At 41.9% G+C, this 12954-nt stretch overlaps 1 protein-coding gene across 1 annotated transcript; it reads left to right on the top strand.

The window, feature by feature from the left end:
* The first annotated feature begins 2606 nt into the window (after window positions 1-2606).
* Window positions 2607-12109, top strand: ELMSAN1 (ELM2 and Myb/SANT-like domain containing 1). The gene is made up of 4 exons (XM_009572098.1): window positions 2607-4309; window positions 9939-10259; window positions 11233-11578; window positions 12039-12109. Exons 1-4 carry the CDS (start codon window positions 2858-2860, stop codon window positions 12107-12109), a joined length of 2190 nt encoding a protein of 729 aa, XP_009570393.1. The 5' UTR covers window positions 2607-2857.
* Window positions 12110-12954: the final 845 nt, after the last annotated feature.

Below are 12954 nucleotides of genomic sequence, written 5' to 3'. Positions count from 1 at the left end.
AATGTCATTTTCACGCTCCTGGTTTTTGTGCTGTTGTAACTTCAGTTGTTTTTCAATCACTACAGTCTTCTCAAGTGACAAGATAACTTCCGTAAGAGGCATATAATATTTTTTAGGACTCCCTTTATGGAACACACAAGTACATCTTCCTTTCCCTCCTTTAGGTTATCTCTGAACTTACTTTTTTTGTAAACTTTGCATCTTAATAGTTTTGTTACACCTCTTTCCTAGATAGGTGCAGTTCTAAACTGGTCTGAGTTAGGCTTTGCAATGCTGGCGGCTTCTTTTGTAGTAATGGAAAAAACAGAGCCAAAGTCTGCACAAGTGGAGGTTTGGAGAGCTGTGCTAATGCAATGCTTTCTCACTAACCTGAGGGCCCTCTTTCTAAAGGTTTTCTGGATACTTGTGTGTGTGGCAGTTGCAAATCTCAGCCACCACTATTAAGAACAGCATCAGATGTTTGCTTTTTTCTTTTCTCCCCCCTCCCCCGCCCCCTTTTTAGAAAGGTTAAAAACAAGGATCGTTGAAGTTCGGCAGGTTTAAATTTGACCTAGTGGTAATGTCTTCTGATATACAGAAAAACTTGCATTCTTTTTATCAGAATTATGTGACTTATCAATACAAAAACACACAGAAGCATCCACCATCCAGAAGTGGAAGGAAAACTATTGCAAAGTTGTCTAGTTTGGAGAGAAAAATAGCTTGTGATGATTTCAGAAAGTAAGATAGGGTCGGAAACCACTGTTAATAGTATTACCTCAGGTATTGTGGTTTAGCTGTTAGCTCTGTTACATTTGTAGCAGTGCTGCAAAAAGCAAGGAGAGAGAGTAACATAATGCTCCTGAGAGGCATATAGTAACCTTTCCACCTCTACATTTTTGCTACCAGGGATCCAGTTTCCTGCTGTAGGATGTTTTTTCCTCTCCTAATGAAGTTTTGAAATAGGAAAAACTTACTTTATGAAATCCTTGTTTGTGTACTAGTTGCAGTTTAGAGAGAATTTTCCATCTCACGTGTCCATAATTTCTCCTAGAGTTATTTTCGTCCTGTTGAAAGAGGACTGGAAAATGAGCCGAGACATTGTGCTTAGAGGAGGGAGGAACACCCTGGCTCTGTGATACGGGATGGCAGAGGTCCACGGTTTGTAGCCAGGGCAAAGGGGGAGGGAGCGTGGGGGAACAGCTATGTAACAGCCTGAGGAAGTGAGTCACTTCGCTCTGAAACACAGGCCCATGGTTCCAGTAGCACTGAAGCCAAGCTTGGCCTCTGAGGTGGAAGTTGCGTAAGTTAAACTCTTTGTCTTTTCCTCCTCCTCATGCTCCCAACCCCACCCCAGTATTAAAAACTGCACTGTAGCCATATCCGTTCAGAGTAAACTCAGGTTACAGGACTTCAGAGTGCTGTATGCTTTTGTTTTATTATTTTTCATTTTATAGAGAGAGATAAAGGGATTGCAGGTTTCATTGGAGGGGATTAGTGTGTGTTAGTGTGTGTTAGTCTTACCTGCTCCACTCAAAAGAAATGTGATTTTATAGCAGAAGGGATGCAATAAGAATAGGTTTTTAACAATTTATTAAAGTCTTTCTGAAATATATTGGCAGTGTGATTTGAAGTGGGACAGAGTGCATACTGAAAGGAGATAGTAATAGAGACTTGCACTTAATTACTTGAGTGTTAGTAGTTTAGCTTTAAATTTAATTAAATTCTTAAACTTCTTAAAAGGTTTTAGGTGTCCTACTAGAAATACTAGTGTATGTGTTAACACATTAGACCTTAATCCTGCAAACTAGGCTTTTAAAGCCTAAGTTTGTGGATAACTTTTTTCTGTGGAAGAGGAGGGTAGAATTGAGCTGGACTGCATGTTCCGGAAAGGCTTTCTTCTATTATGTTTGTAGCTTTACACTAACAGATATTTGCTGGTGTCCAGGAGCAGCTGTAACAATCTGCCTGAACTACTTTTCCATGAGTGTGACCTGAGCAGGAGCAGTTGCCTTCAGCTGTTGAAGAAAGCATCTGACAGGGCAACAGGTTGAGCAGGCCCTGTCTTCAGTGCTTGGATGCTTGGTGGGCAGTTCTTAATTGGAAAGCAACTGTAATGATTGGGGGAAGGGGGCTGCCGCCTGATCCTTTCCTTCAAAACACTGAATTGAGCATCTTTTGCTGCGTGTTTGGCTGCAGCCTTCATGTACATGTGTATGTTTTAAATGTCTTTGGGAAATGTGGCATGACACGTTATTTTTCTTTTGGCGAGTCATGAGGGTTTTTTTGGTTTGTGTTTTTGAGTTCAGATTAAAAACAGATTATTCTGGCTACAGGAAGACATAGAAGTAATTGGCCAAATGAGAGGGAATTTAAGAGAAAAACCTTCACGATGAGCTTGAGTGATTAGTCAGAAGTTTGTGTGCAATTGGGAGTTGCATCATGCAAATACAGTGTGATATCTAGCTAATGTTTTGTATTACATTCTTCTAGCAGGTCAGATCTATTATTTCTTACACGTATTATCCTGATCTTCATTTCTGTGGGAAATGGGACAGACATACAAGTTGTTGCTTATCGCGTGAGTGTTTATGCGCCAGTTATGTCTGTTGATGATTCATTGCAATTGCTTCTCTATTTCAGGACCTGTAACTAAGTGGACCCTACTGACCTCTGAACCACAAAGGATAAGAGTGAAAAGAAGTGGGAGAAGCATACGAAGAAAAAGGAAGTGGATGCACTTTCATCTGGACTTCTTTCCTGCCCTTTATTAGTAAAACTGAATGGAAAAGAGAGACTTCGGTGCCTTTCCGCCCCCAGCCTCAGGGATGGGTGGATTGTAAATACGGTGTGTGCAGCTGGGAGAATAGACTGAACCATGAATCTTCAAGCTCAGCAAAAGTCTTCAAGCAAAAGGACTGGGAAACGAATTGCCTATTTTAATGAGCAGGAAATAGCTGTGTCATCAAAAGAACCACAGCAGCAGCTTAAGGAAGGACAGTACTATGGTCATGGAGGGAATATACCGGTCTCCCAAACTGTGGAGATTTCTCACACAGGAGGATTAACAAGTGCCCCCAACAATGTTGCTTTGATGAACTCTGTTTACAATCAAGACAGGGGAGAATCAATGATGATGTCCCAGACAGTAACAGCTGTCAAATGGCAGAATTCACTAATGGGAAACCGGTTGCCAGAGAGGGGTGACAGCCACTGGCAGTCTCCACCTTCGATGTGGAACCACAGTATGGTTTTTGGGGGCAACCCAAAAGGACCCCACTCCAATGCTGGTGCCCCGGGCTTCTATGGCCACCCAGAAGCCCTTAAAAGAAATCAAGAGAAAGGAGTGTTCGTGTCACAGCTGGACTTGTATGGAGATGCTGTCCAGCAGATGATGTCCCAGAAGGCTCAGCTGGAACAGCAAGCCCTGGTTAGACAGCAAGCTCAAATGAATTCTTTTCATCAGATGCAGAAACAGCAGCAACAGAATCAAAGTCTGCCGTTACAGCCTTTCCAACTTGCATTTGGTCACCAAGGCCAAAAGCAGGGTCTTCCTGAATTGTTACATGTCTTTCAAGAAGCCCCAGCTTCTTCCAGTCCAGCATTTACTGCTCAGCAAAAACAGCAAGCTCTTCCCCAGCTACAACTGTTTGAAAATTTCTATCCTCAACAGCAGCAGCAGCAACAGGCTGCCACACAAGCCTTCAGCCTGCAGCAAACTACTTCCATAGCACAGCCTCATGTGGCAGCTGCCGCACCTCAGCATCACATGATGGCACACCAGTTTCAGCAAACGGAGAGGAACCAGGAACTATTCAAGGCTCTAACAGAGCAGAACCAACAGACTGTGCTACCTCAGACCCAGATTCCCTTTCCAAGAAGGTCACGGAGACTCTCCAAAGAAGGTGTCCTGCTGACATCTGGAGGAGAAGTGTTAGCTTCCAAGCAGGCAGAAGAACAACCTAGCAATTTATTTCTGCATCACTGGCAAACACATCAGCAAGAGGTCCCATTACAGCAGCTGCCTGAATCGCTGACTCACAACAAAAGTAGCTTTTCGCACCCCAAGAGAGTGGATATGGGGCAGAAGGATGTCCTGGTCAATAGTGAGCTGTGCCAGATGGAAACAGACAGGCAAGCTGCAGCCCAGAATGGTAGAGATGGGGAGAAACAGGCAGCTGAAGAAAACACTCAGAGAACTAATGATTTTCAAGGTGTCAGAGGTGGTGTAATCCAGAGTACACGACGGAGACGGCGTGTTTCTCAAGAAGCCAATTTGCTAACTTTGGCCCAAAAAGCTGTTGAGCTGGCTTCTCTTCAGAATGTGAAGGTAAGGTATACATCCTAACCAATATAGCACTACAAAATAGAGCTGAAATGAAAGGAATTTATGTATGTATGCAGGATAGGATGGTGTCTTGATGCAAGAAGCGTTGTAGTACTGCAAGGGCAGCTCTGGAATGGTGGCATGTAAGTTCAGCTACTGTAATTCATAGATGCAGGAGGATAGGGATCTCCTAGTGCAGTGAAACTACCTAAGGGCAGTTTTATTTCACTAATACTGAATGTGATTTTAGTCCATATCAAAATATGGATGTTTTCAGCTTAGGTCTCAAGCTGATCAGGAATTTGGAGAGACAGGTATTAAGCAGTTCACTTGGTGTCTTTTCACCAATTTAACATTATCTTCCTTTTATGTAAAAGACTTCTGCTTACCTGCCAGTTTTTCAGTTTTAGTGGTTGAAGTGTTCCTAAATTGTGCTATCTAAAAATTACGTAATGCAATTTACATGTTCAGTATTTCCCAGATACTAAAAGCCTGAGGAAGCCTCACTTACATGAAGAACTTATACCAGGCATAACAAAGGTCTGTCTGATGCGGTATCCTGTTTCTGAGAATGACCTGCAGCGAATGTTTAGACCTTGGTAACCTGAGGACAAAGTCTGCCTGTAGGGCTTGATGGGGAAGAAATTTAGTGTTGTCTGATTAGGTAGTTCACTACTCTTACCTTTTGGTGTCCCATCAGTCTAAACTCTACAGTATGTATTCCATATGGCAAGATGACAGGGTTCAAAATTAACTAGCCTAGGGGAGGCAAGTGGTGGGATTTTTTTGGAGTTGGGTGGGGGTTTTTTGAGGGGTTTTTTTGGAGGTTTTCTTTCAGTTGTGGTTTGACTAATCTTTCATTGAGTGCCTCTCATGAGAAGTAAAGATACACTTTTCTTTGGAAGCTTTGTTGCCAGAGGCTGATGAAATATGGGTGTTAGAGCATGAGCTATTTTCACCTACAGTTTTGCCACCTGAGTTGCTGCCCAGTCAGACAACAAAGGGAAGGGGATTTTATTCCCTCTTTTGTTCTTGACATCGTTTTTTTCCTAGTCTGTCTGTGGCCATTTTTTCCAATCCCTTCCTTAGAGGGATGTGCTGTTTGAGTGAAAAAACTGAACTAATAAACAATGAGGCAAATATCCATAGCCTACTCCATCTCTTGCACAGCAGACAGCAACCAGTGACTGCTGATGCTGTCTTCAATCCTTTTTGCTCTAATTCCAGTTGAACAAGCAGATTCGATAGAAAACTAGTAGTAGTTAGCAGCGTGAGCTATTTGCTCATACTGGCTCAGCCATTGTATGGTTATATTGCAGGAAGGCCTACAATTCACATTGCAGTCTGATCACCAACACAGTGGCAAGAAAAAAGCTAAGAGAGCATCTAGAGAAAGGCCCTGAGAGGCGAAGCAAGAAATTGTCTGCTTGCAGCTTGATTCATCACGTGAAGACCAAACAGAGAAGTGTTTTGACAGATGCTCTTTTGTTCTTTGCAGTTATGCAAGCAGCTTGTTTGCTTCCATGATGGCACTAGCAGAAGAACTCTTTCTGTTTAGATCTCTTCAGGCTTTCAGGATGAGGTTTTGAAAGATGTTAAAATTCTTACCTGAGGTCTGATGGATTTTACATCTTTAAGGGGGTTGGATGTAATGTGAGGGAGAAAAAGAAAACATGTTTACTGGAGGAGAGTGGTCTGCTTTTCTTATCAGTGGCTTTCTGTTATAAACAACCTGGAAGCCTTCTCTAGCATAGGTTGTGTGAAGAGCATATAGGAGGACCGTAGGGTTAAATTATTGATGAAAGAAGATACATTAATAATTTGAACCAGTTGTTTGAACGTTCCAGTATAGGTGTGTGTACCTTATGCGAAAACAGTATTTTGGACAGCAGTATCTGCCTACATATAGTGTCACAACTGATGCTTTGCACCAGAGCTGCCCATCTTACTGTGCCTGCCTTTTTCAGGTGGTGCAAGCTTATTGCTGCTTACAGGCTACAGCAAATTCTCAACTCTTAGTTTTATGGTTTCATTTCACATATAACTGTTATACGCAAAAAGGTGGTGTAATATGTTTTCTTTAATAGTGCGAAAACTTTTCTCAGATCTGAAATGGTCGTCTTAAGAGTATCTGGATTTAAATATTCCTTTGTGGAAGGGAAATAGAGGTTTTAGTTGCCTGGCCTCTTTCCTCTGGCACAGGGCAGGGTACCAGCTGCCCCATACAAAAAAAAAAAAAAAATTATTTGTGGAATTGCAGGTCTGGACTCGCCTCCTTCATGGACAAGCTTCAATTTGACTGCAGAGGGAAGCTGCCTTTACTGTTGGCAAGATGATGCAGAATGATGGCAGAAAGCACTGTATGGGCAGGTGTTTCTAAAAGGCTGGTGTGGTTTCTTGTCTGATCACAGCAGTGGCCTTGGAACAGTTCTTCCAGCAATCGCAATTGAGTTTTGTCTGTGAATTCTAAATTTTTTAGAAACCACTTGAGGGATAGACAGGATCAATGCCGAAATGACTGATGGGTTTCTGTGGGTGTCCTGGAGGACTCCAGATCACTAGTTCATCCCTCAATATTTATGCAAGAGTCTAAATGGAAGTGCAGCAAGTTGCACTTGCTGGAGTTATCCAGCAGCCCTCCTGCCCCACATTCTGCAACAGAGATGCTGAGCTAGCTGAAAATCCCCTAGCAGTTCTACAAATGAAGGTCCTGTCCCTTGTTCAGTGGGTCCTTTCTGCTTACCTCTGAGCATAATCAAACAGTTGAGAAACTATTTAGGGATCTGAAACAAATAGCTTAATTCCAAAATCAGTCGTGTCCCCTCTTAGTAAACCTTAGGTATGTGTGATCTTTCATGGCCAGAAAAGCTCTGCTGTGGACCAGAGCATCTTTAAGGATATCTCAACTTATTTATATTAAGTTCCCAGTGGTGCTTTCTCTCTATCTGTTACTGCTCAGGTCTCCTCCTTCCTCTTTTCTCTCGAAGGGGTCATCTCTCCCATCATCAAGGAAGAGAGTCCTTTGCTGGTTACCTCCCAATATTGAAAATAAAAGGAGCATGGTTAACTGATCACACACCCAAAGAAATGTGACATCTTTTGTGTGACTAGCTGCCATGATTTCCTCCTGGTAGTCAGGAAGTTAGTTCATGTCTCTTGACCCACAGAGGTCTGTATAGCACACAGGAAGTATCTGAGGTTTGTAGATTGGTCAGAATTGGTGCTCATTCGCATATTCGTATTGCCATTACTTGTTTGATTACCGTTATTCTCTCAGGTACCCAGAAAGTATGCTAGAGTGCTTGCACTAGTAACAGCTACATCAGGAGGAAAAAAAGTAATCTGATAAAACCCAAGACTTTTCTTGGCAGTGGTCTAAAGAATGTAGTATGAATGTACTGCTTTAAACAGTGGTGCAAAACTATCTACTGTGGATCTCACTGCCAGAAGAAGACCCCAGTGCTATCCCGGATGTTTATCCAGGCTTCAGTAATAAGGTGATGACAGCGTAAATTTCCCTGATGAATGGAGGGCCACATATAGCAGATGAAGCCAAATGTGAACTGCTTCTTCACATACGGGCAGGACTAGTGGAAGTAGGCATCCATTTCCAGTAGATGACCTGTTTATATGTTTAAAAAGGCATCCTTGTTAGTATCTCTTTCCTGAAGTAGTGGAGAGAGGCTACAAAAATTTTTAAGAACCCCTTACTGTCTAGAGGTAGTGGTCCCTAGTGACATGTCTGTCAGCATGATGAATGCCTTCCAAATCCAAAATTGGTACTCTCATGGGAAAGTACAGGTGAATATCACCAGCCTGGAGTGAAGGGAAGTCCTCAGAGTTTATTAATTCCTCCTGCAGTGCAATCTGGGGCAGCTGATGCCAATTGTGACTTTTCAGTTGTGTGTTTCATCATTGTGTGGCGGGTGCAGATATCTCCGGTCTTGGTGGAGAAGCAGTCAGACTTCTGAACTGCAGTGTCACTTACGGGATAAACCTTTCTGTGCACGCTTAGCCTTACTCTAATGAAAGGTCTAGGAAAGAGGCAGTCCTAAATATTCTTGGTAGGATTGATTTTATTTGCTCAGGCTTGGCACCTAGCTTTTTTTGAAGGCTTAGTGTTTCAGAGTGGACCTGTTTGCTCTTAAGAGCAACAAAAATCACCAGGACTCTCATTTGGAGAGAGGCACTAACAGCCAGGGCACTAACTCCAGGCTCTGACTGATGCATCTTGTGACAATACAGTTGTGCTTCCCTCAATATAAATATAGTATCAAAGTGGGATTTCAGTCTAATGTCTAGCTATCATGGGTTGACTCTTCATGGGCCGGCTGGAGCGTGTTCTCTCGCTCATCAGTGAAGCCAGCTTTCTTGATCAATGACCACAGAGAAATGACTGGGGGGGTGTCTGAATCCTTATGACAGAACCTGCTTATGCTATCGTTTTAATCAGGATTAGGTATTTTTAATGGCACACAATAGATTCTTTTTGAGGACTTAAATAAATCTCTGCAAAATTTTGGAAGTCCAGGTTGGAGACCTCTTGTCATACCTGAGAGATAATGTGCCTTAGTTTCCAGCTACAAAACACAGCTGTTCAGGCAGATTCCTCAGTAGACTGTGGCTCTGACGGAGGATGAGTTTGCATACCTAATCCTATCCAAAGACTTTCCAAACAGAGCTCTAAGTTAGAGAGAAGTTTTGAAACACCAGAAGGAGCATCTTCTACAGCTTCTAGGTTGCACTTCATCAGAGCTCAGGAGGGCCTTTTACATCCCTGAAGAGAGGTGTTTTTGAAAGTTGTACTTTAACATCTGGCTCCTAAGTGAGCTGGCAACTGCTTTTGAATTGAGAATGGAATGAACATGTGGATAGTCATTTGAAGGACTAGAAATCACTGATCTAACAGTACCTGAAGCCATTTGGTGTAACAGTATCCATGTATTTATTCAGTACCTCATCCTCCATTCCCATCTCCTTGGAGCTCAGTTTTCTAGGGTTTCCATGAGCAAAAGAAAGCAGAGACATGGAAGCTGTAATACCAATGCAAAAAGTGCCAGCTTGCATTTATGCCTTCTTGATTCTGCTGAGCAAAAGTCCTTCAGGCTCAACCCTGGTTAGACAACAAACCTCAAAGGCTCCAGTTATAATAACGAAAATTGCTTCTGTCATGTAAATCGGAAAAAATGCAACAAAAAGCTAGCTCTGGTTTTTGTATGAGAGATTTAATTAAGATTCTCATGGTTCAGTCTTTGCTGGAATGGAAGTCCAGTATTTGAAATGAATAACCTGCAGATTATGATCACTTTTAAAACTGAGGAACCTCAGTTATATGGCAGGGCACAAATTCATCTGGAAAATAAAATATCAAACTATAGGTAGTGAAATGATACTTAAGAATGATGTACACAAATATTCTAGCAGTTGAGACTTCAGGTAATCCTCAAGTAATTCTAAGAAATTTTGGTAACACTTTTGTTGAAGTATTCTTTTTCCTCCAGTAACACTTTTCCAAATCCATTTCAGCTTGCAAATTGCATTGAGAAACTTGATAACACACTGAAAGTGAGATAGCATCTCATTTATTATGTAAGCACTACAGAACTTTTAAGGAATCTATTTTTCTTCTCAGGAACTGGATACTTCAGAAGAGAAGAAGAGTGTGCTGATAACAGCTCCAGGACCTACAGCTGCAAAAAGTGTTGTGGAATTTGCCAGTTCTTCACCAGCTCCCAAAAGAGCCCGGGAAGATAACAGCCTCGTGCCTCTTATCATTCCTGTGTCTGTGCCAGTGAGAAAAATTGACTTGCAGAGCCTTGGAAAGGAAAAGTCTGAGGATGGAAAACTCCAGAGAGGCCAAACAAATGATCGAGCTCCTTGTGAACGCAAGCCTTCTGTGATAGTCACTCGGAGGCGATCTAATCGTAATACTAACATGGAAACCTCAAATCAGGTATGGATAGACTAAGAAGCCAAAGATGAGCCAAATCTGTTAGATTTAATTACGTAGTTTTTATCCATAAGCTTTGCTATTAAAGTAGTTTGATCTCAAGGCTTGAACTTGGAATGGATGTAGTCTGGGGATTGTTTATTTTTTTCATCATAATATTGCCATATATTTGGGCATCACTGGCTTTTCATGACCTACAGCTAATGCTAGTAGAGCCAAGCAATGCCCCACTACTAAACAGTGAATAAAGCCAGATGGTCAATAACACTACAATAAACACTAGAATAAAGAGTGCTTTCTCCATGCATATATAGAAAATAATAAATTGTGAGTAGTGCACATATCTGTGCATATGAATAAAATCCAAAGTGAAGATTTATTCTCATGGGATTGAAATCTCTTACTGACGTTCTGAAGGTCAGTACTTGAGTGTTCCCCTTCAGAGTGGTACTGTTGAGTGGGTTTTTGGTTTTGGTGGGTTTTTTTTCCCTCTCTTCTATTCAGAAGTACAATAGAATGTTCAGATACCAGAGAAATGGCAGGCATCTAAGGAGGTTTCTCTGCGTTTAAATGCTTGACCATCTAAGACAATATTGTTATATTGTCTTCTGTTCTCTTACTGCTATTTGGTGTCACCCTGTCTCTGTACCAGGATTCTGCTATACTCTTATGCCCTCTTTTAAAGCTACCATGAGGTCATTATCTTTCCAACCAAAGGTTGGACCAGCATATATGTAGTTCTTGTAAAATGTAACCTCATAAGCACTCAGAGCTAGTGTTGCTACCTAATAGTTCCTGTGTCCATTCCATTCCCCATCTTCTTCCTTTTCCCTTTGTGCTAATTGTTGAGACACCTTCTAACTGCCCTATCCAGATTTTGAGCTGCCATGAAAGAATGTTGTCATCTCATTGAAGTTTTTCAAATGGCCTGAGGTTTTAAAATGAAATTAAGTATGTATTTTTTTTTTTCTAATAGCACGAAGATGCTGTTCCAAAGGATGAAGCAGAGGGCTTTGCCCGGAAACCAAAGCAGCGGCCAAGACCTGAGCCACTCTTCATACCACCAAAAGCTGGCACCTTTATTGCACCACCTGTTTATTCTAACATTACTCCGTATCAGAGCCACTTAAGGTCACCTGTCCGTCTGGCAGATCATCCTTCAGATAGGAACTTTGAGCTACCTCCTTACACTCCTCCACCAATTCTTAGTCCAGTGAGAGAAGGATCTGGGCTATATTTTAATGCTATCCTCTCTTCAAGTGGTCATTCGGTTCCACCTCCAATGACTCCTAAAAGTGCTCACAGAACTCTGCTTAGATCAAGTAAGTTCCACTTTTTCCTTCCTTCCTTGGCTAATTTATGATTAGGAACTGTGGAGTAATAGGAGGAAGATCATGACTTTAGGAGGTATGGTTGTGTAGAACTGGGACTTCTTCATGATAGTCTGGGGAGGAAATGCAATGTTGCTTCCATCTGGGCATGCATGTTAAGATGCATTCACAACTGATCTGCAACACCCCCTACTGACGTTCTTAGGAATGGAAAAGTCAGTTTCTCCTCTATAATAGATTGCTATTATCTTGAACTGAGGGGACAGTAAATAGTTATTACTAAGATGTAGATGGTGACTGGAAGGTAAGTTCTTGGTCATCTTGAATGTCTTTAAGTGTATGGGTACCTTTTTTGAGAGATGGATAGCTCCGATAGATTTAAAAGCTATGTGAAGAATATATTTCAAATGCGAAGATGAGCTGTCTGAGCAGTTCTTTCTTTTCCTTGCAGATAGTTCAGAAGTTACCCCTCCTGTTCTTACGGTAGTGGGGGAAGCCACCCCGGTCAGCATTGAACCGTAAGTACCCAGTAGATTCTTAGCCTGGTAGTAAATGTGCTTTTTTTCTTCTTCCTAAACCTTCAGGCTGCTCCCTGTACAGTTGATATATCTCTTAGAAGCATTAAAGCTGTTCCCATTAGTGACTCGAAATATAAATTGTCTTTAATAATTACTCCATATGATAAGTAATGTTTGTTTGGGCAAATGCACCTTATAATTCTGGTAATGTTAATGGCTTTCTATTACTGCTCATCTGTCTCTGGGCTGAAGTACTATTGGTTAGCTAAAGGTGAATCTGTCCTGTTTTGTTGTATACAAACACTTCTTTGTATGCTGTATGTTTGTTTTAGAGTGGGGAAATAACGCTCCTTTAGAGGAAGGCTAAAACATAGTATGGAAAAGTGTAGTTAGCTCTCACATGCACTGGTCAGATTGCAGGTTATCCATGTGGCGTGTATTAGCGGCAGCACAACTGTGAACGCGTCTTTGCTCCCTCCTGGGCTAGCTCAGTCTGAAAGCACTACAGCCAGTTGCATACAGTGTGTGTGGCCTGAGCTATAAGCCTCATTAGTCTTTTTAGCTGGCTGTGTGCTGGGAGAGCTCAGACAAATGTGGACCAAGCAGCACTGGAGAACAGAGTTTGGAGATACGAAGCTGGAATTACGAGTCTAGGCTTGGTGCCAGTCCTGCTAAAGCTGAGCAGAGTAGCAAAAAAAGCAGAGTAGCAAATGCCTGTGCACAGCCCTTGCAAATTCTCTGGGAGCGTTACCAGCTCGAGTTCAGTGCTGTAGAACTACGGCAAGGTAGTTCCAATTCATTATTGTACCTAGGTTAATGAACTCTTGCGAAATCTAAACATGGAGACGT

Source organism: Fulmarus glacialis, unplaced genomic scaffold (assembly GCF_000690835.1).
Source record: "Fulmarus glacialis isolate BGI_N327 unplaced genomic scaffold, ASM69083v1 scaffold16552, whole genome shotgun sequence".
Classification (NCBI taxonomy): domain Eukaryota; kingdom Metazoa; phylum Chordata; class Aves; order Procellariiformes; family Procellariidae; genus Fulmarus; species Fulmarus glacialis.
Note: the sequence above shows the minus strand (reverse complement) of the source record. Positions and strands in the feature narration are given on the sequence as shown.